The 26,150-nt window shown below is 46.2% G+C and overlaps 1 protein-coding gene and 1 long non-coding RNA gene across 2 annotated transcripts in view; one reads left to right on the top strand and one right to left on the bottom strand.

The window, feature by feature from the left end:
* The first annotated feature begins 13,963 nt into the window (after positions 1–13,963).
* LOC309517859 overlaps positions 13,964–26,150 on the top strand; it is a 47,045-nt gene continuing 34,858 nt past the window's right edge. Inside the window, exon 1 of the long non-coding RNA XR_014213288.1 lies at positions 13,964–14,069. This is a non-coding gene — a long non-coding RNA (uncharacterized lncRNA). The remainder of the gene's footprint in view (positions 14,070–26,150) is intronic.
* The window catches only part of IGFBP4 (insulin like growth factor binding protein 4), a gene marked incomplete at its 5' end in the record, with an annotated part of 39,116 nt that continues 36,629 nt past the window's right edge, over positions 23,664–26,150 (bottom strand). The window contains one exon of the mRNA XM_082197395.1: positions 23,664–25,857. Coding sequence (XP_082053521.1) covers positions 25,723–25,857 — 135 coding nt within the window. The 3' untranslated portion in view covers positions 23,664–25,722. The remainder of the gene's footprint in view (positions 25,858–26,150) is intronic.

Raw genomic sequence — 26,150 nt, 5'->3', positions numbered from 1 at the left:
GAAACCGTGCTTCGCAAGATGAAAAACTCGCAAGAAGAAAAAACTTGCAGAATGAATTAATTTCGTCTTGCGAGGCACCACTGTATATGAATCTTATTACTGTAATCTGCCCTGGACCCAAGAGCAGCTGAAGTGTGGGCTAAATGATCAAAATCATCAATTAATTAATGTCACCCTAGTTCTGAAAGATCTGCAGCTGTTGCCTCCATGTTTGTGTCTGGCTTACAAAATGGCCTGCTCTGTGGCAACGCAGGTCTCAGACTGGGTGCAAGGTGAGATTGAGACTGGATACAGAGGCAAGACAAAACAGGAAAAGGATCAAACTTGAAGCCAAGATCCAGCAGCAGTAACAGGCGGTATGGTGGGGCAGTGGTGCTCACCTAACCGTTGAGCCGCTGATGATTACAGGGAAGGAAAGAGCAGGGAGAAGTGAGGCAACAGGGAGGTTAGTGCAGTGCAAACACACTGGCGAAGCTCATTTGGCACTCCTGCTGGTAAGCTTGCACCGCACCAACCTTCCCGCTGACTCACCCCTTTGTTGTTCTCAGTAAGCAGCAGCAACTCGGTCGTCAAGAGGCCAGGTGAGTGCCACCGCCACACCATTTGCAGCCATCAGGCTGTGCTCTAGAAATTCAGGGCTGTGAAGTTGCTTCAGCAAGAAACAAGTCAATACTGGGCCCTGTAGAGCATCGGCTCTATCCTAATGGTTGGCCCCCATCCACATTGTAAGGTGCTGCTTTAATTGAAGGGGCCCAGCCCTCTCCAGGAATCGTCTTCTGCAGTACAGCAGGGGAGCTTCTGGCCTCTTCCACACTGAGACTAGTATTGCTGCATCCTCAAGACGTGGGACAGTGTCCCTCACACCACACCCTTGTTTGTATGGTAGCAACACTTCTGGGACCGGCTCTGTGCTCCAGAGAGCTCCATTCCATCACCCGAAATGGATTTTAATTTCTTTTTGCTTTTAACTTGTTTTGTTTTTGCTTTTATATGATGTTATTTTTGGGTTTTAATGTTTTTATATTGTTGTAAACAGCTATAATTTTTTTAATGATACTGCAGTATATAAATATTTTTATAACTAAGTAAATAAATCTTACTTCTGGTCCTGGACATAAAGCCCTACATGACTTTTGCTCTAAATACCTGGAGTAGTGCCTCTCCCTGTACCAGCCTGCCTGTGCCTTCTGATCTGCAGAGGAGGCCCTACTTACTGTCCCTCTGTTGGGAGAGATTCAATATGGAGTGACGGAGCAAATGGCCTGTTGCAGACCCTCCAAGTGTCCCTATTTTCCAGGGACACCCCTGATTTAGAGAAGCTGTCCTGGTTCCTGATTTGATCCTGGAATGTCCCACTTTTCCTATTATCATTGGAGTCCTGTATAGGGACTTTTTAATGTTTAATGTTTTATTATAATTATTTATATGTTGGAAGTTGCCCAAAGTGGCTGGGAGTGGGGGGTGGGGAGCCAGTAAGATGTGTGAGGTATAAATAGTAAAATTATCATTATATTTCTGGGTTGCCCCAGCCACTCTGGGCAACTTCCAACATATATAAAAACATAATAAAACATGAAACATTTTTTTTAAAAAACCTTTCCTATACAGGATTGCCTTCAGACGGCTCGGAGGTCAGATAACGCCATAACCTGCAACATTTCTCCAGTGAAAATAGGGACATTCTAAGGAAAAGTGGGACATTCCAGGATCAAATCAGAAACTGGGATGGCTTCTCTAAATCAGGGAGATCCCTGGAAAATTGGGACACTGGGGGGGGTCTTGGCTAGCATTAGCGATATGTATAAAACCAAAAGGCTCCAAAAGAATGATGCCAACAGCTTTTAGGAAGCAATGGCACAAAAAAACTCTCCCGACAAAAGGGCTGAAGTGCATTTCTTCGACTGATTCTGCTTCTCTTGCCCCATGTGACTGACCCAATTTGACCTTCTCAGTGTTCGTCAGTATTGCCAGCGGCAATGATTTGTGTATAATAAAGCGGGGGGTGGGGGGTGGGCTGCTCTTGTGTTCTTGGCCCCTCTGCTGGAGATGTTTATGGAGCGCCTGGCTAGTGAGATTTCTCTGGGGTTTTTGCTCTTTTTCCTCATTCAGATAACAAAAGTACTCAAGCTAGGCCGCAGCCTCCCACTGGCAAGGGGGCCTGATTCATCCTAAGCTGCAGGGGGTGCCAAAGAGTCAGATTTTAGCTGCATTCTCCCCCCTTTTTTTCCTTTCTTTTTATTTGCTCACCCTCAGTCCAAAGCATAGGAAGGGTCTACATTGCTGGTTAGCGCAGGCCTATTTTGATTAAAGCAAAAACATAATCACTTTCGTTAATGTTCAGTTTGCTTTCCTTTTTTCCCCTTTTTCCTGGCACGTTGCAAGCTGAGTCTCCGAGGGAACCTGGAAAGCTTCTTATGCAATCTGTGAACAAGGCTCTGCTTTTTAATTTTGCAGATATTTATGACAATTCTGTCCCGTGAAAACACATTTATCATCACAAAGGGGGTTATGAAGAGGCAAATGAACACTCTGGCTCCCCAGCTGTCAGCGGAATGGGCCACTTTCTGACTGGCTGTTTGCCTTCTCGTTTTTGTTTTGGTCGGTTTTTCCTTTCCTTTGACTTGGATTTTGGTTTCTGTTCCTATAATGGCCTCTGAGGCACTATCCCAAATTTGCAGCGGATGGGAGATTTGGCACTTGCGGTCAGGTTTCTGCTGCCGGGGGGGTGGGGGCATATGGATCTGGCCTGCTCTTAGTTTTGCTTAGTAGCAATGCTGCATAAATTCAGAAACCATAAAACAAGTCATAAAAAAGAAAAGGCCTCTTTTTCAAATTATACCCCACATTTCCTTAATAGCATTTAGATCCCTGCTGGGGAACCTGTAGCTATCACCGGGGGGGGGGGGGTGTAACCTGGAGAGGTCACCCCTTCCATACCCTCCAACATTTCTCTGCTCTCCAATGTTTCACAGATAAAAATAGGGACGTCCTAAGGAAAAGCGGGGCGTTCCGGGATCAAATCAGAAACTGAGGCAGCTTCTGTAAATCCAGGACTGTCCCTGGAAAATAGGGATACTTGGAGGGTGTGATCTTCCCACTCTGTTAAAAAGGTTGCCAGCAGGGCAACCAGGGGTGAAACGCTCCTCTTGCTCTGAGCCAGCCATCACAACTGTTCGTATATTGCTCCTTAGGTTAAGTCTGCTTGCCATCTAAAAAATAATTTATTTTTGCTATTCTTCTAAATTTTGCATTGGTCTTTTGCTCTTTGCTAGGCTATAAATAGAAAGTCTATGGTTAAAGATGTACCAGGTTCAGTTTCAAGATTCGTTCTCTCCATTGCAATGGCTCCCCAAAGTTCATTTTGTTTGGAGGATCAGCCTTTCTAACTAATGCTTTTGAAAGTCACATTTGGCGTTAGCCTGGCAGCTCCCACAATGTTCTTTAACAGCCATTAAGCATAATAGTGCTGTACACAATTACATACATGTGGTTTATCAGGAAAACCCACTTGTTCCTTGATATATAATATTTACAGGGGGGGGGTTCCCTTTCCTTTTTCTTTTTTGAATTATGAGTTTCTAGTACCACAGAAAAACCAGGACTTGTGTTAAGTTGTGGACGAACATATCAGACGACACAGCGATTCTTCCAAGCAGCTCTTTATTTGTAAGCTGGAACAGAACTGAACTGAGGAGCTCAGTCAGCCTGCTTATATAGAGCTCCACTAGAATGCAACAGTAACCATTTTCTGTAACTAGCCAATCACTGAACGTCACTTTCGATCCTTCATTTGCATACAAACTATCCAATCACTGAAGTCACTTTCAATCCTTTATTTGCATAACTATCTACAGTATCCCCCTGTTGGCCCAGGGTGAGAACTTCTGTACATAACAACTTGGGCATGTGATGAAGCAATGAGATGCAGCCCGAAGATGTGCCTACATTCCCATAAGCCACATTTTTCTAACTGTTTGTGGAGGGCCAAATTAGCTTTGAGGAAAAGGCGTATTTGGGGTGGGTTGGCAGGACCACAATGTTCTTTAAGAATCATTAAACACAACTGCATTGTGCACTGTTATGAATTATCCAGGACATGCATCTTGCGGAAATGGAAAGCATCTCTTGCCATTGCCCCCCCCCCCGCGCATTTTGCACATGTGGCACATCGAATTGCATTGATAATGGGGTTGTAGGTAAGGGTGGGCGAGAAATGTGAGTTAGTTCACACTTACCAAATCCACACTTTCTGAAACAATGCGCAAACTGAAACACACATCCTACAATCTTTTAAAATTCGCACTCCTCCGAATTTTGCAGCACTCCAGCAATCCCGTCAAGCAATGTGTGGCCAAATGCTACACAAGCATTTGAGACAAATTGTGCATATAAAATAAAGTAAAAACTAAAAATAATATACGTAACTGCAGGTGTTAATGAAAACAACATACAGTGGTACCTCGGGCTACATACGCTTCAGGTTACAGACTCTGCTAACCCAGAAATAGTGCTTCAGGTTAAGAACTTTGCTTCAGGATGAGAACAGAAATTGGGCTCCGGCAGTGTGGCGGCAGCAGGAGGCCTCATTAGCTAAAGTGGTGCTTCAGGTTAAGAACAGTTTCAGGTTAAGAATGGACCTCCGGCACAAACTAAGTACTTAACCTGAGGTACCACTGTACCCCCAAAGTGGGGGTCATTGCTTTGCAAAAAATATTAGGCAAAACTGCATACATTTGCTTTATGTTGTGAACTGCGCTGTGCTCTCTGGATGAGGGGCAGTCTACAAATAAGAAGAAGAAGAAGAACAACAACAATAATAATAATACAGAAATTTAAACGCTGATGAAGTTTCCTGACTGCAAACTGAGGTTGGAATGTGCAGGACTAAGTTTAAGTTTAAGGGAGGAGGGTTGGATGAGAAACAGAGTAACCGAATTAGACAGCGGGGCTGCGCCTCTGAGTCCCTGTCCACAAAGCCTTGCAGCACTATGACACCTACATGTCAGAAATGGACACCTGCAAGCAAAAGCCTACACGTGTTGACTTTCTCTGTGTTCTAGGACCCTGCATGATTTGTAGAGTGCCTACACTCACAGAAGTCTTTCCCTTGCAAATGCCATGCCTGGCATGTGGGCATCAGAGACTTAGCCACCCCCGCCACCATGCAATCTGGGGAGGGCCGTATTCTTTATAAACATACACAGGATCAGGCCCTACGTCTTATTATGATAAGCCCACCTATGTATATGTATATGCACATGCACCCCAGGATGTCCTGGCACCCAACACGCCTTTTGCAGCGCTGATAAAAGGAGCAGAATCCTCTCGCCGGGACAGATTTATTCATTGGAAAAATGGTTGTCAGGTGCCAACTGGGGGAAGGGGGAGGGATCCGGGGAGGGGAGTCTCAGTGCCACGTCCTGGCACGTGTGTGGCAGTGGCGGGAAGGCCTCCTTTGCCCTGGGGGCTTAATTGAAAAATGATGACAAAGGCTGTCAGGTTTGGATCGCGAAGCGGAGTCCAAGGGTTTTCCGAGCTGGAATGTTTGCTCTCGGCTGCCCTCACACTCCCCTTAATTGCTTTTTGAAAAGGAAAAGAAAACAGTTTAAAGATGGACTTTGGGAGGGGAGGCCGAGCCAAGGCCCCCCACTCCATTATCGCCCTGCCACAAAGGCTCAGCTCAGGGAAAACATTTGCGAGGGGAGGAAAGGCGGGTGGAGAGGCTTTTAAGCAGATCCAATTTCCAGGGGCTCTTTGCAAAAATAGACGGGCCTCTCACTCTGCAGCTTGTATTGCTTTTTCTTTTGTCACTGTAGTTTGCTAACACTTCTTAGGCTGAGGTTTAAAAATATAATCTCCACCCCGCCCCCTCCTGTGGACTTCAGTTCCTTTGCTGTTTCAGGCAAAGGGGTGGGGGAAAGGGAAAGATTTAGGAACAATGTTTCCCCACTGCCTGGTCAGCACCAGGGAACTCAGCCTTGGAAACATCTGAAGTCACAATAAAGAAGGAAGCGCCTCTGAGCATCTGCAGAGTGGCTTTTCTCCCACTCCTGAGTAGCCTAGCCACAACCAGGCGGGTTTGGGGGAGGGCTTCTCAGGAAGAAAATGTGATGACCAGGAAAACGTTCCTTTCCATTTTTACGCCGAATGTTAGTCATTTTCCCTCCTCTATTCGGCCATCTTGTTACTAGACAGGATGAGGAAAGTCATTACAGTTGGTTACCTAGCAATCATAATGTGGCGAAACGAGGCCTGTTGGATGAAATGGCTTTTGACATCCCCAGGTCCCCTTTTGTTGAGAGGATGGGCTTTTGCATACCTTAAGAGATGGCCAAGTACAGGTGATGTCATGGAAACTAAATAGGCAACAACCCTTCTGGATAATTGTTGTTGTTGTTGTTGTTATTTTATTTATATCCTGCCCTCCCCAGCCGAAGCCGGGCTCAGAGCGGCTAACAGCAGTACCCCATATCTCTCCCTTCCTCCCTCCCTCCCTTCCTCCCCCTCTACCTCTTACCCTGGATGGAGGTGATGTCATTCAGGTGCCTATGCAGGTGAAAGAGAAGAATAGACCAGCAGTGTTGGAACTGAGTCTGAAGCAGACAGGGTGAGAGAGATGTTCTGTGATGAGTGAATGCTATAGCACTGGGGAATCACTTTGGGGAGCAGAATATGTTGGAGCACATATTCACAAGAACACAATCTGTACAGACTTGACAAGTGTGTCAGGACTAATGAACAGCTGATCCCCAGTCGGCCTTGCCCCATGGATCAGTTGCTGAGAGTGAAAGTCCCCATCTCCCCACAGCTAAGTCCTAAGGTTTTTCCTGAGCAATTGGAGACCACGCCTGCGTGAAGACAACCTCTCCTCTGCCCTTTTCATGCCTCTTCTGGTTCTGGGAGACAAGCAGGAAGGGGAGCTTGTCTCAGCAGGAGGGGGATACACCAGTGACTCCTTACCAGCCTGACTTATCTCTGCCTCTTGGCCTCCCTCCTCCCCTTGCATCTGCTTCTGCCCCTGATTCTGGACTTCTACCACAGACTCTCCCTGCTCACTAAGCCCTATTAGCTCTTCAGCCTCCTCTTCCCAGTCTTCTCCCTTTGTCATCCAACCACCACTCCCTGGGCTCTGAGCCTTCTTCCCTCGGTGGTTTCCTAGCTTGTTCCTCCCACCATTTTTCTGCGTCCAACCAGACCCTGGCAATCTGTCATCACAGAACTACAGTATGTCTTAAAGAACCTTGTTCCAGAGACGCCTACAGCTCAGAGATTGGGGTACGCAAAACAACAGCATCCCTTTCTCAGGTTGCCTTAGGACAGCTTTAGGATTTTATTCGACCAGATACTCTCAGTGGGATGATCTCCTCACCATTGTCAGCCAAGTGCCTTTCTCATTCATATAATCATGGAATTGGAGAGTTGGAAGGGACTCCAAGGCTCATCCAGTTACTAGCCTCTCCCTCTGAGTCCAATGCCATTACCTCTGAAAGGGGAGGGAAAATTCGTTCCAGTACACATTAAAAAGCCAAATCTCTCCAATTCACATTTTCCAAAACAACATGTGAACCGAAACTCAGCTATCCTTCAAAATTTGCCTTTATCCCAATTTTGCAAGACAGTTCTCCAGCCAACAACAAGGCATCTATTAAGGGAAAGTATGCATAGAAATTGAGATATTAGCGAAAACAACATGCAGAAATGCACTCGATTCGGAGGAAATGGCTTGTAAGGATGTGTATGTTAGTCCAAACTGCAAATAAAAATGTGTTTATTAGGAGAAATCGGCATTAAATGGTGATGAATTTTCATGACGAGCTTTTTTTAAAAATAAACAAATGGGTCGCAAATATAATTTAAGATTGGAGAAATGAGAAACTGAGGAAATCGAAGTGGTCAAGTTCCTTCCATCCTCAGGTGTGCATAAACATAAGATAGGAAGTTGAGAAGCTTCCCTGCAATGTGAAAGCTCAGTGGTAGAAAACCTGCGTTGGATGCAGAAGGTTGCAGGTTCAATCCCTGGCCTCTCCAGGTAGGGCTGGGAGAGAGACACCTGCCTGCTATCCTGGAGAGCTGCTGCCAGTCAGTGCAGACAATATAGAGCTAGATGGCCTAATGGTCTCCCTATGTTCCTACGTACCCCAAAGCCCAATACATCCTTTCCACCTACTACAATTTCTGTCAGAAAATGTGCCAAAAGCTGTTGCAAGGGGAAATGCTCGATTTTGCAGCAAAGAATAATGTATGTAAATTCTTGTCATATATTTTGCTCACGTCGACCTTGATTCCTCCTCCACCATCTTGGCCCCCAAGTCCTCAATACAGAACTTTGGCATTCTTAGGACTCTGGAAGCTTTTCTTCGAACTTTCTGCTTCCTTTAATATTCTACCAGCGCGCAGCAGTTGAAAACTTTACTCCTGGCCAAAATGCCTTGCAAAAGGATTCAGGGGTGGGGGAGAGGCCGAGGAAGAAGAGTTATAAATTGATTCACTCTCGCTTTGCTCCGATTGTTTACAGGATCGAGGGTCACGGCGTGTTCCCCTCCTGTCTCCAAAAATGTATCTGGGGAAAGAACAGGCTGTTAACTACGAACAACAAACGCTGATGCCTCACGCATTGTGTTGGGCGCCGGGTGAGCAGGAGTTTGTTTTGGAACAACTCGAGGCCCAGTGGGGACCAGAAGCCATAATATAATGCCTGGAGTAGCATTTCTCATATTGTCCCTGACTCAGCTAGGAAGCCATGGCGTGCACATTCAAGAAAGGCTTCACCTTTGTTCCGTCCAATTAACCGATGAGATTAAATTCCATGCATATAAACAGGAACTGAAAAAGTGAAGGCAGAGGGGGAGGGTCTCTCCTTTAGCAAGAGTTGACTAAAGCTTGCATGCACTCTCACACGCACAAAATGTTGAAAAGCAATTGCATTTTATCCCTGGATTAATATTGGTGCTAAAGTACTACTCTCTGTGACTGTATACACACCAACTTATATGTAGCACAAAAAAAATATAGCTTTTCTTCATCCAGCATGCTGCTTTCAGTCAAGATTGATTCTAGATCCTGCTGCCCACAGGGGTGTGTGTGTGCTTTTGAAAAAACCCTTTTCCTCCCTGCAAATGCCCCAGAAGAAGGATGTGGAGGTTGTGATATTGATATATACCCACATCATTGAGCAGTTGTGGATACAGTCACCTGTTTTTAAATGGACAGGCTGAATCAATCTGCAATCAGCTTTTATTTCCAGAATGCAACGAGCTTCTCAAGACACACTTTTCAGGGGCAAAAATATATATGCAATAGATCTAGACAGCGTGTGGACTATGTGGGGGGGGAGTGCTCAGTTTCCATTGGTTCTAGAAAAATAATAATAATAAAATGTGTGTACAAAGCCTTATAATATGAGAAATCAGGTCAGTCAATTGGCAGTAGCTGTGAGTTAGTGGTTTGGAACCAGTTCAGCTGGGCTACAACTCCCATTATCCCTGGCTGTTGGCCGTGCTGGCTGGGGCTGATGGGAGTTGGAGTCCAACAACATCTGGCAGACCTCAAGGCTGACAAAAGGGAGCACTTCTTTGCTCAATGCTTGATTAAGTCACAAGATTCTTGATGTGGCACCTCTGTGACATAACATTGTTATGACTCTTCATAAGAAGAAAGTGAGGTGGAGCTGTCCAAAGCAGGATACATCTCTGCGTATGCCGGAAGAGGATATTCAGTTTCTGTTTCAACATGGCTGCTGGTCTTTCTTCCAGAGATGCTACGACAAACAAAGAAGTTGTGGACCTCCAGAGATTGGTCAATGAACTCCTATCAGCTCCCACCAGCAAGGAAGGATGATAGGAGTTGGGAGTCCAACTAACCTATGGGAAGGGAAGCACACAAGTTCCCCTTCTCCACATTAGAGCATCTAGTAGTATCTATTCAGGAGATCTAAACAGGGCCTCCACACTGAGAAGCAAAATACCTCTGAGTACCAGAAGCCAGGTGTAAATAACAGAGGATGGTCATCCCTTCATCCGAAAGCAGAACGCTTGGCAAGCTGTGCCTTGATCTGATCCAGCAAAGCATTTTCTGGTCCTTTTTCCTCATTTCCATGCTTTGATTTGCACGCATCACAGGGCCGTCCGGTCTGTGTGCATGTAGACGAGAGCTTTCTGGGAAATCTGTGAGTGGATCTTGATTTCCTACTATTGTTCCCTTGCCTTTCAGGCTGCTTCCCTTGCCACAAACCACCCATTCAGCCCACCCTCAGATGAGCTACTAACCGGTGACAGTTGATGGACGGAGGTGGGTTGGCTGCTCAGCAAAGCTAGGGTATGGGGAGCCAGAATCGCTTCTCTTCCTTCCCCCGCTGTAGCCTGATGGAATATTTTATATTTCTCTGTCGAATCTTTCTGTTTGCTGAAGCAGAAGGACTGGTGAGATATAACCAGTAGCCATCAGTTTGAGTCCAGTGTGAGTGTGTGCATTCCCAATAAAAGCCTCATCCAGGAATTCTGGGATGTCTGATCCCTGCTGTTCCCGCTCGCTGCCAATCTGATGCTCAGGGCTGGAAGGTGGAGATGCCAAGGATGTGATGCGTTCGTCTCACTGCTCATGTACATCCTCCTCCCTCTCCCCCCTCCCCCCCCGGAAGTCACCCACCTGGAGATCATTCCAGCAAAACAGACATCCATGTGAACCATTTCAGATTCCTAACATCTGCAGGAAATATCCAGTTACTAATGCTTTGCTTATTGCTAATGGCTGCGGTTATAATTTTCCTTTCGGATGGTCAAAGAATTTTTTGTCAGAAGGAAATCTATTAGCAGTGGTGGTAGCATTAATAATAATATAATCATAACCTCTCTCCCCTTTTTCATATTTCTTTTCTGGACTTGTTTCATTCAAAATAAAAATGCCAGAGGCTTGGGTTGGCATGAATTTCTAAGGCTGGATTTTTGCATTCCTGGCACCCATTTCTCCCTCTTGGCTTTAACTGTTTCCTCTCTCCTTCAACAACAATTTTCTTCCGACCAGGCTAAATTGGTTCATCAGAAAGCCCTGCTGCCTTCTGGTCTGTTTAAGGATGTTCATAGAATTTATAGAACTGTTTTGAAATGTTGTTTTTAATGTGTGTGTTTTTCCTGAAGGCAGCCCTGTATAGGGAAGTTTTTTAAATGTTTGATGTTTTATGATGTTTCTATATATGCTTTAAGTCGCTCAGAGTGGCAGGGGCAATTGTTGTGGTTGCTGCTGTTTGATGCCTCGTTTCTCAAAGCAGCTTCACACAGTCCTGAAGCTCTTTGAAATCTAATTCGCCTCTTGCCAGAGTGTGAACTGTCAGAGCCATGCAAAAAGGGTAAAGGCACCACACACACAAAAGTGAATTAAGTCAAACAAAAATTATTACAATTTGGAAGACAATTGGACTTTTTATTTTAGTTTTTTAGTTTTATTGGATTTGATTTGATATGTTAATTAGATGTTTTTTATTGGAAAATTAATAAACGCTTTAAAAAAAAGTGAATTAAGTCATGCTGGTGTAAACAGTTAGGAGGAAAGAGCTGTCAAATGCATGGTGGACAACTTCACTGCACTTTAAGGTCCTAATGTGAACACAGCTTTTATTTAATAGCAATTAGCACTCCAAAGGGGAAGGAAGAAGTTCATTCTTAACCTCCTTTCCAAACCCAGAGGCTCAGGCCTGTGCTCCCAGTTGATAGTGGTGAACAGGGCAGAGGCTGGAGGAAAAACGGGGGTGGGCTGTCCTTTTTCTGTCCTTAGGATCCCCTGAGAAACTCAGCAAACCTACTGGGCCTGGAAGTGGATGGGACAGTGCAGCTGACTGCTTAATGGGACACAGCTGTGAGCAAGCTGAGGAAAAGCTAGTCACCTCAGACCTGCCCATCAAAAGCAAGCCTGGAGGGAGACATTAGGGAGATGTTAGAAGCAACTCTTCTCTTTTGGGAGGCTTTTATCAGGTGAGCTGAGAGCTTGTTTGGAACCTGAGTGAGAGCCAGGAGGCATAGGCGCCAACTCCATAAGGCTGAGGTGTTTTCAGCCTCCCTCCCAAAATCTGTTGGGAAGAGGCTAAGCCCCCCCACCCCACCCCACTGGGCCTCACAGTAGCAACAGGCCTTGCAAGGCCTTGTGGCGGCGGCCTCCTTGCGCACGATGCCCATGACGTCACATGTGCATGACAGACCCTCCCCCTCAATGTTGGGTGCAGCTTGTTGCCACACCTGGAAGGTGTGTCCAAAGGCCAAAGAATTGATACTGGTTTATATTTATTATTAATTTCGTATTAATGTAACATTTTGAGATGTTAACTCTGCATTTTTTATAATAGCTGTTGATTTGTCTGCTGCTGCTGTAGTTTCCTCTATACTGCTAAGAGATTTTTAATATATCTATTAAGCGGTATGGAATGGGTGTAAATAAATAAATATTTGGAGATTTGCACCCAAGATGGCAAATCTAAAGCTTTACAATAGTCTTTTCAGTTTCACACATGGATGGAGTAAGTTTTACAGAGGGATGGGTTGCTTTTCCTCCTGCTTGTTAATTTCACTATTCTGCCGCAGCACAATTGCAATTTGAAATCAGAAAAATAAAATAAAGAGTAGCATCTGCAGCACAGAGCTTGAGAACGATAGCCTGCCAGGATTAGAGCCAGAACCTACACAGCTGTACCTGCTGCTGTTTTCTATGTAACCAACAAATTAAATAGCCAACTGAAGTGTGTGGGTTGTGGAAGCGTCATATTCCAGGAAGCAATTAATTAAGGTTGGGAGCCTGTAGATCGGGGAAGGTTTGCCTGGACATCCATGAAACTGCCTGAAGGAGGCATGATGCTTGCACATTAAAAGCCTCGTCTGGAGACATCTATGCAGTTTTTGTACAATAAGTACAGCCAGAATGACTGGACAATGAAACCTCCTGTTGAGCACCTTAACGTGTGTGTGTGTGTGTGTTTTATATATATAGAGAGAGAGTTCAGTAATGCAAATGGCTTCAGAAGCCAGTGGAGGACATTCTGTTTTCATAGAATCATAGAATTTTAGAGCTGGAAGGGACCCTGAGAGTCAACTAGTCCAGTGTTTCCCAACCTTTTTTGGGCAAAGGCACACTTGTTTGATGAAAAAAATCTCGAGGCACACCACCATTACAGCCCCGTGACGTCAGCGTGCAGCGTCACGCCGGGAGGGGCGCACGAAAGTGTAAGTTTCAATTTTTTTCCCTCCCCCTTGCCGGGGAACCTCCAAGCTTTGGGGGTGGTGGGGGAGGAGGCAGCAAAGCGAGGCAGGAAGGAGAGCGCGGCTTGGCTGGGTGAGCTTTGGCAGGGGCAGGGAATGAGAGCCGCGAGGCGGGCGCTGCGGACGGAGGCGCTGCCCGCCGAGCTCGCAGGCAGCCAGGCAGGCAGACGGCGAGAGCCCCGCACTGGGCGGCCTCTCCTCGCCGCCGCCGCCCCGGCTCTCGCCGCCCGACTCGCCCGCCTCCCTCCAGGCAACATCTCACGGCACACTAGTGTGCCACGGAACAGTGGTTGAAAAACACTGAACTAGTCCAACCCCCTGCAATGAAGGAATCCCAACAGTTTCAGCCTTCAGCTCAAGCACACCCTCCTCCCTCTTCTGGGTTCTGGTTCCCTCCCTGGCTGCCAGTTTGTAGGCAAACCCTGGTTTGCATGTGCTCTCCAAACCAAAACTGGAAACTAGTTTGAATAGGAGTTATACTAAGCTAGGGTTGCCATACGTCTGGGATTTCCCAGACATGTCCTCTTTTGGCAGGTCAGCGTGCCCGTTTGGGTGGATTTTTCATGGATTATCTGGATTTCGGGGTTTGCTTATTTTGGGGTGGGGCACACGCATGCTCAGAAGGCGTTGTGTCCCGAAATGGGAAGCACCACATCGGATGGCCTTGTGCGGCCTTCCTGGGGCGGTGTTATGCCCTGTGTTGCTCCCAGTGGCTGGCAGGCCTTCCTGGGGCATGCAAGACCTCCCGCTGCTTTGAGTGGTCTCCAGGCCTTGCGCCACTTTCCCAGTGCCGGGCAGCATCTTCTGAGCAGGAGGCTGAAGACAGCAAAGGTAAGAAGAGCGAAGCGAAGGAGGGGGCGAGCAGACGGGCAAGGAAGGGGTCAGCGGCAGGGACGGGGCGAACAATGGAAATGGAAGATAGGGGAGGGGAGGTGTACTGGGTTTTTTGCTCTTCAGAATACAGTGGTGCCTCGCAAGACGAAAAGAATTCGTTCCGCGAGTCTTTTTGTCTTGCGATGTTTTTCGTCTTGCGAAGAACGGTCTGTCGCAACTGCGCCTCTTCAAGCGGCTTTAAAAAAAAAGCGCAAGACGTTTTCGTCTTGCGAAGCAAGCCCATAGGGAAATTCGTCTAGCGAAGCAACGCAAAAACGGAAAACCCTTTCATCTAGCGAGTTTTTCGTCTTGCGAGGCATTCGTCTTGCGGGGCACCACTGTATGGCAACCCTATACTAAGCCAACCAGACAATCCCATAAACAAAGACTGTTGGCTCTCTGTCTTACTGATGTATTTTCCCCCATCTGTTTGAGAGGTTGCATAGTTGATCGATAGGCCTTCAGTTTTGTTTGTTCAAAAGCATTTTTAGGCAAAGAAGAAGAAGAGGTTTTCCAGAGCACCAGGCAAATCTAAATGTAAGGCTGCGGGTGGCAGGGATTGTCCAGTTAATCTAAAAATGGCATGACACAAAAGGCACAGCGATTGGTTAGAGCAGGGGTTGTCAACCTGGTCCCTACCGCCCAGTAGTGGGCTTTTCAGGATTCTAGGTGGGTGTGGGGGGTTCTATGGCACAAGCTGAATCCTCCTTCCATCAAGCACTGGTGGGCGGTAAGGAAATTTTACCATCAAGAAAGATTAGTGGACAGTGGGTATAAAAAGGTTGACTACCCCTGGGTTAGAGGGAAGGATGAAAGCAAGCTCAGGCTTGCTAGCCCTTAGTTGCTACGCGTTTGTAATGAGAGAAGGTGCCCAAAGTTGCTGGTTATTCAGGAGAGTCAATGGAGAGGCCCTCTGGATGTTGTGGACTCCAACTTCCATCAGCCCCATGCCAGTAGAGCCAACGTCAGCAATGCTGGGAGTCGGAGGCCAACAACATCCGTTAAATGTCCACCACTATAAGCTCTTTCTGGAGGGAAGGTTGCCATCGAGCAGCTACTTGGTGCTGTGGGATCAATGCTGACCCATGGCATGTTCCCCCTGCCATGGAAATGTCCGCTGGCTGGGGTGGAGGCTGGGTGGCTTCCGTGACGTTCATGCATCTGCTTATTGGTGATTTTAAACTCAGCATTGAGAAATCCCAGTAATAAACTGTTGGGGTTTGGTACAAATGTGCCCATAAAGCACTTGAGGAGAAGAATGCCTAGGGCTTAGACAGTCTCCCGAGCCCCTTTAACTATGTAGGCGAAAGGGGACCCTTCTCGTTTGTTTTGGCTCTGCTCCTCAGTCCTGTTCTCATCCTGCTATAGTCCTCCTCCTTTGCTACTGTTGGCGCTCACACGATTTCTAGACCCAGGCCTTGCATCGTTTCCTGCATTTCCCCCTTCTGTTTTCTTTGTAATATCTGATCAAGGGGGGGGGGAGCGTGAATTTTCTGAGCGGTGCTTGCAGCGGCCATTATGAAAACACAGGCCCGTGCCCCCTGCTGAATCTCTTGTTTTCACAGCCTCGTATTTATAGTCAAACAAAGTGCCCCCCCAAATGAAGATCAATGGGAGCTTGGTGAAGACGAGGGGTCCTGCGGCGGCCGGTCTGCTGGCTTCGTTGCAAAGGGGGCGGGAGTCATCTTGGGCTCAAGCCAGCGATGTCATGGCAGGGCAGTGACTGTATTCGCTTTGGATAGGAATGTAGGGCCCCTTCAGAGGCCCTTCGAAGATTCACGACAAATAAAAGAAAGTATTCCTTCACATAGCACCGAGTTAAACTGCGGAACTCCCTCTCACAAGGAGGCAGTGGTGGCCGCCATCTTGGATGGCTTTAAAAGAGGATTTTAAAAGGGGATTCCAAGTATCATTTGGTGGAAACCATTGGGGAGAGGGGAGAGCATGCTTTTGTGTTCAGTTCCCCCTTGCAGGCTTCCTAAAGGCATATGATTGGCCACTGTGAGAACAGGATCTTGGACTTAGAAGGGCCATTGGCCTGATCCATCGAGCTCTTCTTATATTTTTATACTCTTATGACAACCAAAATCTGCCACCAGAGCACCCAATCCAGACTATGGTGTGGGAGGGAGGAGTTGAACCTTTCTTCCTTCACAGTGTTTCCTGGATGAAAACAGATGACAACCTCCCCCCGCCCCCACACCCTACCCCAAAGCTGTTGTTTGCTCCAGGAAGGATACGTTTTTGGAAACAAATAGTGGCTACGCTTCCAGGGCAAATAAACAGCTTTATGAAGAAAACTGAGAAAACGGTCGTACATATTTAACATATCTAGTTTGCCCAATAAGAGTTCTGATTAAGGAACCATATTCTCACATAGATCTTTTTGTTTCTTGGATCAGAGAAAGAGATGCAGTTCTTTAGCATCTCTCTTTCCTGCCTATTTTTTGTATTGCTTACACAGTTGAGTGCATTGCCTCTCTTCAGTTTTTTGCTTGCTAATAGCCGGGAATGGCTGGTATTGAATGGGTGAAAATGATTGGAGTTATTTTCCTGAATGACAAATTTACCTTTGTGTGTCAGAGAGGGAGGGAAGAAGGAAGAGGGTGGCATAGATTCGAAGATGGAGATAGAGGTTAGATTGGTGTTTCGGCTTGTGTTGACGACAACTAAAGCATCCTTGAGACAGCAAGTGTTCTCTTTTGAAACCTGATGAAGTTTCTTGCCAGCTGTAGGACTGTCTATTTGCTCCCAACAATGCTCATTTCAGATATTACAGACGACATAAGCAGTTGTGGTTTCTTATTATCTAGGTTTTAGGAAATAGTATTGAAAGTTTTTATATGTTTTTATATCAATTTTCTTGATTTTGTTATTCAATTCCTATAAGCAAACATCAATTGCATAATACAAAACACCTTGTTCTTTCTTAGAAAGAAAAACAAAACATGAAACCGCTGTAATCAATAAGTATTAGTATGAAACATACAATTTGTCTCCACAACTTAGTTGGGCTCACAACAGCATTTGGCTTAAACCTATATTGGATACTCCCTATCTCTCTTTTGATATACCAGTATGTTACTTCAGGTACCAAATTGGTCGCTATTTCTATAGTTAATTCACCAGGTTGCATCTGCAGTTATATATTATAAATTGTAGTTAGATTTATAATTTCCATCCCCCCCCCACCAATTTTCCTAAGTCTAATTTATTTGGTTCTTAGTGGACAGAATACAGAGTTCTCCGTAGATATGATCCATCCCTCCACTCCCATCAAAACATTGAGGCTAAGGTTTTTTTAATTAGGCTATCTGGGCTCACCCTGATTTTAAAGCATTGCAGGTCTTGGGAAGCAGTAGAGCAGAAATGTACATAAAAGATATAGCCTCAGAGCAATTTTGGATTCTTTGTGGATTCAGTCCATGTTATAGATACCTGGCAAACTACAGGCAGCCTGTAGTTACACATAGCAGGCAGCTGTTTCACATTTTGGATGGATGTCTGTAGAATCACTTGAGTAAAACAATTACGGTATATATTTGTGGGGTGGAGAAAACCCATTTTATGTCAATTAAGTACTCTTGGCTCTAAAGTTCCCCTTCTCTCGCTAATGAGAAACAATATTTTTCATATGCTCACCACTTTCCTAAAGCAAGAGAAGTCAAGCGGTGGTGCAATGGGGTTTAGTTTCCTGTGGATGAAAAATAGTAATAGATCATTTATTTATTTATTTATTTTAAAAATGCTGCTCAATATAATCAAAATCTCCAATCAATTTACATAAAAACAATAATAATTCTCTATGGGGAGAAATTTGGGTTTACATTTTAACATGTAAGTGAGTCTTGGGCAAATTATCAACTGCCTCAACACCTTCTGCATGCGCTGTGTCAGGAAGATTTTGGGTATCATATGGCAGGACAGAGTTTCATGCACAATGAGCTCTCTCAAGCTCACATTGCCAGCGTGTTCACACTCCTGTCTCAGTGACGTCTACTCTGGCTTGGTCACGTTCACCAAATGGAAGATGGCAGGATCCCCAAGGACGTGCTGTACGGGAGCTGGCTTCAGGCATCTGGCCTGTTGGCAGACCAACTCTGTGCTACAAAGATGTCTGCAAACATGACATGAAGATGGGCAATATCAACCCCACCAGTGAGAATCCCTGGCAGACGACTGCAGTGCCTGGAGACAGACAATAAGGTCATGTATACATAGCAGTGACCAGAGGAGGATTGACCACTGAGAGGAGCGTAGAGAGAAGAAAGGCCATAATGCATCTGCAGCAGCACAACTGGGCACATTCATCTGCCCCAACCACAACAGACATGTCTCTCCTGCATCGGTCTCTATAACCACAGCAGTCGCTGCAACCTTCCAATAGTTTGACTTCACCCCCAAAGGCACACTCCTCTGTTATCTTCTGAGACAAGTGGGTGCCATCTACTTAATTGATACTTCCCAAAACAGTGCAGGAACTGAACTGCAGCGGTCTGTGAAACAATCCAGCCAAATAATCTGAACAACAACAACAAAAAGTATATTAGGGGAAAGTGTGCATAGACACATATATAATTTGTGGAAAACAGCACATGCAAAATTGGAGAAAATCCATTGCAAAAATGTGTATTGGGGAAAATGGGATGCCCAGGAGAAAAGCACACTAAAACACTGACAAAAGTTTGTGAGTAAACTGTTGCAGAAAGGTGGAGAAGATGACTTGAATGGAAAAATGAGAAAGTGAAAGAAACCTAGGCTTGGGTTACCCTATGACCTACCGTATGTGATGTAGAGTTAACTGTTATACAGCTATTCCAGCTACAGGTGGCACTGTGTCCAGCTGAGGCATTCAGTCATGCTGTAGCTGCTCTAGAGCAGGCATAGGCAAGCTCGGCCCTCCAGATGTTTTGGAATTACGACTCCCATCATCCCTAGCTAACAGGAACAGTGGACAGGGATGATGGGAGTTGTAGTCCCAAAACATCTGGAGGACCAAGTTTGTCTATGCCTGATCTAGACCGACCATTCTTGTTTGCAATAAAGCTGTTCCTTTGCGAAGCATCCAACTTCGCCTGGCCTGCTCTCTGAAATAACACAGCACCATACCACAAGGCAGGTGTGTGTTTATGTGCCTGGCATAAAAATAAAAATAATAAAAATAAAAAGGAGGAATCCACAAGTGGATGGCCTCCGAAGGCTAGTGCTGATGGCAACATGTATTTGCCTGCAGAATCTATTTGTGCACACAGAAGGCTCTTCTTGTAGCAGGTCACTGTCTCCAGTGTTTCTGTATTTCACGCAGCAACTGTTTGTACAAGAATGGTGCATCATTGTCTTATTTCCGCATGAATGGAGTTCCAAGTTGTCTTTGCTGATTTGAGAACAGCTTCTTCCGTATTGATTCCATTGTTTCAGAAAGCCACCTTGATTTAAATGGTAGAGAATCTAAATGTTATTGCCAACCTACTGGGTGGGTCCCCCTGCCCCCCTTTGGAAGTTGAGTAGCTGCTTCAGCAGCAGCAACCCTCCATCACAGAGATGATATCTGGACAAGCTGGTACAAGGCCGAGGGTGTGATTTTAATAGACCAAGAAAAGTTGACTCTCCTGCATTCAAAATGCAGAAGCCCGTGGGATTCAAAACACACAAGCTTATTCCTGCTGGGTGAAAACAGCAATGTTGTTTTTGTAGACACCTTCTGGAAATCTAAAATTTCCAAAAGGTAAAATCTAAGATTTCCATGTTGGCTATCTCCGAACCTGTGTGAATGACATTTATGTAATGCCACATGATGAGTTGGATTTTGGAGCTGTGCAAGTGTACTAGATGACTTATGGTGGATCAGGTGATTGATCCAACTAACTGTCAGGGAGCCAGCCACCAATAAATCACACAGAGTAAGTGAAGTTAACTCTTTATTAGAAGAAACAAGGCCTGCTCAGGAGCGCCAGGCCTAATGAGCACAGAAACTATTATTGGTAGGACTCTCCCCATGAGGCAGTTGTGGAGGAAGACTGAAGGTCCCCACCTTCCCACAGCTGCCTAATCTCCTCACCACCACCCCAAGTCATTCCCAAGCAATCTGAGACTAGGCCAACAAGCCTGTCTCTGCTCTTCCCTCTTCATATCTCTTCTGGTTCTGGGAGCCCAGGTGGGAAGGGAGCTTCTTGCAGCAGCAGGAGGAAATGCCCTTCTTCACCAGCATGACTCTTCTCTGCCTCTTGGCCCTCCACCTCTCTTGCTTGAGCTTCTGATTCTGGACTTCTCTCTGCCACTAACTCCAGTTCATTTTCAGACACATCCTCCTCCCAATCTTCTCCCTCTGACCGCTCATCCCACCACAACTCCCTGGGCTCTGAGCCACCTTCCCTTGAGGGTTCTCCAGCTGGTGCCTCCCAGCATTTCTCTGTGTCCAGCCAGTCCACAAAACTAGCCCAGTTTTGCTTTCAAAACTGCTCTGGGAAACCTTGGTTCCTCCAATAAACCAGGAACGATGGACAAGTTTCCTTGAAAGGCAGCCCTCCCACCAAGACAGCCCTCCCACCAACCTTATTTTCAATGTGTTGATGAAGAAGAGTGTTGGGTATATTTCCAAGCAAAGTTTCACGTGGGTCAGCCCTAGTTGCAGCTAGTGTTACTGATGGCGAGATGCCTGCATTGGAGAGTGATGAGGAGACTGATGAGGCTCATTGAGACCCAACACAGGAATCTCATCATCGGTCCCCTCCCCTTTGGTTGTGCTCCTTCTTGGAATCGGCTCTAGGCTTCTCTTCCTGGATGCAAGCAAATCCCCTTCAGTGTTCGCCCTAGAAAATTCCCCGCAATCCTTGACACTGCCACAGGGATTCCTTGGCAGACAAATCCATTTGGGAAAGCGTTTCACGAAGGTAGGCATTTCGAAAAGAGATAGAGTCTCAAGTAGGAAGGGTCTTTTCCTGTCCCAGATACATGAGATGATTTAATTGGAGATGCCTGGGATTTAATGTGAGACTTCCTAAATGCCAAACATGTGCTCTGTCACTCCAAATGCTTGGCCCTTCTCCAAACACCGGCTGGGAATGAATACATATTTTGACTGGATCCCCCACCCGTCCCCCCCCAAAAGAAAACTGAAAGAGGAAGGTTGGCAACAGAACAAGCCCATTCCTGAGAAGCAGGGCTGAATCTCAGGGTGGAAGTGACTCATGCAAGTCCGTTGTGGCACAGCTGGCATGATGTCAGAGAGTCCTAGGGCGTCACCACCACCCTCTCCCATTGTTCTTTGGGCTTCTCAGTTTCCTGTAGCGAGGTGATAGAGAAAAGATTGGTTGGTTGGATTGCTTGCATCTAGGTCAGCCTTTCTCAACTCCCATCACCCCTAGCTAGCAAGGCCAGAGCTCAGGGATGACGGGAGTTGTAGTCCAACAACATCTGGGGACCCACAGGTTGAGAACTGCTGATCTAGGTAGAGCAGGGGTAGGCAACCTAAGGCCCGGGGGCTGGATGCGGCCCAATTGCCTTCTCAATCCAGCCCACAGACTGTCCGAGAATCAGCATGTTTTTACATGAGTAGAATGTGTCCTTTTATTTAAAATGCATCTCTGCATTATTTGTGGGACCTGCCTGGTGTTTTTACATGAGGAGAATGTGTGCTTTTATCTCTGGGTTATTTGTGGCACATAGGAATTCGTTCATTTACCCCAAAAAAATATTGTCCGGCCCACCACATGGTCTGAGGGATGGTGGACTGGCCCACGGCTGGAAAAGGTTGCTGACCCCTGAGGTAGAGCATGTTCCGGGTTCAATGCCTGGCATCTCCAGGTGCGGCCTGAAGAGCCACTGCCAATCAGTGCAGGCGATATTGAGCTAGGTGGGCCAGTGGTCTGACTCAGTACTTGGTAGCTTCTTGTGTAGAATTCAGGAGACACAAATGCCCCTTGCTTGTCAAGAGTTGAGGACAATTGTTTTGTGGGCCGAATGTTGCCTAATAAAAATGTTTTCTTCCTATTTGGCACGCGCAGAATTCTTGAAATCGACTTGCACGGGAGGGAGGGAGGCAGCTGCGTGTTTTCCAGGCCTTTCTACCCCTGCCTCTGTAACTCTATGATGATCTCACTGTCTCCTCTCCTCTCCATCCCTTGCTCTTCAGAAAACCGATATGCCCAAAGAGGCAGGACAGCCTGCCAGAGGTGAAACAAGAAGACTTAGCAAGCGGCTGGCTTTTGTTCAGGATTCATGCTGATGGGGCCCTTGGCCAGCTGCCTCCATCTTGCGCAGCTTTCCCTCTCTCTGTGTGTTTATCGGCCGAGTCCTACAAGAAAGGTGGGGCAGGCCGGGAGGGGGAAACAAACAGGCCGAGTGCTCTTGGCCAGCTTGCCAAGAAAACGAAGGAGCAGCTGGAAACGGCATTTATCTTATCAGCACGTCATTCCCAAATGGAAGGGTCATTAAAATGAATGATTCCAGTGTGAAGGCCCACAGAATCTTCCTTATGAGTTGGCACCGAAGGCAGGGCGGAGAGTCGTAAATCTAACTATTTTCCGCAGCAAGCTCACTACAAGCTGAAGCAACAGGCATCCATTTGCTCAATCATAACAACCACAACCGTCACCACCACCACAGCGAACACAAAGCTCAACAACCAGGTCAGGATTTGGGGAGCAGGGTGATGGGGGAGAAAGGGAGACTAGCTTGTTGTGCCGTAGGCATAGCCAGTAAAGATTATGGGATTATAATTTTTGATCAACTGAGTCCTGGCACAAAAAGGGCACTCTAAGCAGATGAAGTGTTGGGCCCAATAGACTAGTGATCTGAAAGCATTGATTAGAGCAAGGATGGGGAACCTTTTTGGCCCAGCCGGCCAGAATCAATCCCCACCCCAACAGGCCAACTTTGTCCGATGAATGGGACAACCCACTCGTCCTTCACCTAGCACCATTAGGACATCAAATAATTGCCAGGTAGCTTGTGCTCCCCCGATACACGCACAAAGTCGTTGTGTGGCATTTTCCAAGTGCCTAACAGCCGCCTTGTGCTTGGTATCCCTCAGGCCTCCCTCGTAGTCCCTTCAGGGATGCAAACCATCAGTGTAGCTCCTCTGTATGCAGAAGTTGAGAGAAGTGCAGTGAGGAACTCCAACCAGCAGATGGCAGCAGAGAGGTGGCTGCAGGGTTGCAGGAGGGAACCCCCAACAGGTGGCAGGAGATTATGGTTTCTGGGGAAGATAGTAGGAATTGCAAGGCCAGGTATAGGGTAGCTCTAAGCTTCCCCTCCTAGGTGGCTTTCAGCAATAGTGATTTCAGCCAGTAGTGTTTCAACCTGTGAAGCTAGCTGAATCATTCTACAGGAGACCCTTTGTTCTTCTGTCCCTCACAGAGAGAGATAGAAAGACTCCTTTTCCCTGACCAGATAAGTGATTCCTCCTCTTCAGCTTTATATTTGGGGCTTCCTGAATGTAGGCTCCCCACCTCAGGGCAATGATAGGAGCTTTCCATTTCTCTGGAAGTGGCCACTCATAGTACTGAGTTTAGTTTTTGTTTTTGGATGAGAGGGAGAACAGGAGACTTGCAATATCTTTGTGACATTTCCTTTATTTACAAATATACAAGCATACAAGTGGAAGCAAATGGGCACTCCTACTGCAGGTAGAATATCTTTCGGAGAGCAACTGGAGCAGTTCTCCAAAATGGCTTTCCTAGATTTCAGCTCACTCCACATAAAAATCCTCAGAGCTCCCCGGAGCCATTCAGATGTAACACAAAATCATGGCTTGCTGTTACACGATGACCATGCCCTGAGTAATTTTAAGTTTGCAGTCTCTTCTCCTTCTCTCGCTTACCTATGTACAGCTATGCTTTTGATCTTTGCTGTGGCAAACCCCCTCCTCTGAAAGTGTAGTTTACATTGGGAGGAAATCCCCCATTGGTGCTAACATGGGGAGGTTTTCTCCAAATATTAGCTTTAGAGGACAGCAGCAGGGAATGAAAAAATTAAACTCCCCCTCTGTGTCTGCTGGAATCCCAATAATTTCTCCCTGCCCACCAACCAAGACTTGAAATCCTGCATTTTAAATGCAAAGGCACATTTAACATCACACCTAGTTTGGATCTAATTGCTTCTCTTACACACCCACCACCACATACCTGCTTTTCAGGGTACTGGTCTAAGACCACCACCACCACCTCTCTAGGTGAATTGTCTAGGAAATACCCACAGCCATCAAAACAGGAATGGAGAGACTGCTGCCCTCCAGATGTTGTTGAACTACAAATCCCATCAGCCCCAGCCATCATGGCCGAATGGTCAAGGATGTTGGGAGTTGTAGTCTAGCAACAGCTAGAGGGCTGCAGGTTGTCTCCACCTCTTCTTTAACAAGCATTAGGGTCCTTTTGTTTAAAATACCTGACTGTCATTGGGTGTCTTTATGCAAAACCATAGTAGTAGACCAATTCACAGCCATTGAGACCAGGTAAACCAGGTTACCTTATCATTGCTAAAGGAGGCTTTTCTTTATGTCAGTTCTCCTCGCATCCCCCACCCCCACTGCAAAGCCCAATTTAGCTTGCTAAGAAGTGTACCAAGTATACGGACAGTTCCTCGTTGTGCTGGATGTTCCTGGTGTGGAAACGATCCACACCCGTCACGATTGATTTTGATTTGTGTGTTGCTTATTTTACCGTTTATAAATAGCTTTTCCGAGAAATGCTCAGACTAGGCGATGTACAACAATCATAACATTTTTTTAAAAAAAGAAGTTTCAATAAACAATGAAGAACAGTAATATTCACAGCAATTTTTAAAACATTGCGACCAATATATTAGCAGATAATCACAGCACTAATTGCACGCAGAAGCCTGGTAGAGAGGCAGGGCAAGAAGAGTCACCATGCTGAAGTATAAAGTCACATGTAGACTTTAGCTCTTAGTTGAAACCCATAAGAGAGGGATCATAATGAATGTACAGGGTTGACACCAACTAGATGTCAGAAAGAGGAATATGGCTGCCTCTCTCCCAAGACACATCTCCCTGTTTGCTGGGGTAGGAGGGTGAAGAGGACTCTGATGATGGGGATCTAGATCTTTCTCTCCAAAGCAAGGGCACTCAACATGGTGCCCTCTGAGTGTTAGGCCCCAACTCCCACCATCCCCAGCCATTGGCCATGTTGGCTGAGGAGATGGGAGCTGATGTCTAACAACTTCTGGAAGGCCATGTGTTGGCTACCGCTGCTCCAGAGGCCAAAAGCAGAAGTGGGCCTACCTGGGGGGCAAACACTCTCAAAAGACCCATCCAAGTACTTAAGGTTAAAGCTTATACTGCTCCCCCACCCCATGTTGGTAAGTCAAATGGAATGTATTTTCCAGATAATCTGTGAAGAAGGAACAATGGTGGCTAATTCTTACCCAATTAAACACCAGAGAGATGTGGATGGGCTAGATCATGTCAGGCTTAGATTAATGTAGTTGTGAGGGGATAAGGGCAGGTGTAACTGCCATTATCAGTCCCCCTAAGGAACAAAAAAAAGAGAGAGAGCATTGTGGTAACATCCCCATTTGTGATCCATCTGTTCATCAAACAGCGCTATGGCAGTTCATCAAGGAAAGCCTCAGCGTCCTGTTCTCTTCAGTCAAGTCACTCTTGCACCCCATCTGCAGGTTGGTGGCAATCCAAGTCTCCCTTCAGCTCCAGGCTTCCTGGCAACTTCACCCCAGTTTTCCGATCTACACACCAACATTTCCCTCGTTGCCCATCCAACGCTGGATGACACTGAAAGGGCAGAGGAATAAAATTAGAATTGACAGTTGTTTATTAGGATTTAAAAGTACCTGATCCACCTGTGTCCACCTAGAGCCACAGGGAGGAATATATTCTCAAGCAACATTTCTCTGATGAAAATAGTGACATCCTATTCAATAATAATAATAATTAATAATTCTATTGTTTATCATCTACCCATCTGACTGGGTTGCCCCAGCCACTTTGGGTGGTTTCCAACATAATAAAACATTAAACATGCCTTCAGATGTCTTCTAAAGCAGTGTTTTTCAACCACTGTTCTG

The sequence above is a fragment of the Podarcis vaucheri genome, assembly GCF_965113315.1.
Source record: "Podarcis vaucheri genome assembly, chromosome: 13".
Classification (NCBI taxonomy): Eukaryota; Metazoa; Chordata; class Lepidosauria; order Squamata; family Lacertidae; genus Podarcis; species Podarcis vaucheri.
The sequence above is the reverse complement of the archived record's forward strand: the minus strand, read 5'-3'. Positions and strand labels throughout refer to the sequence as shown.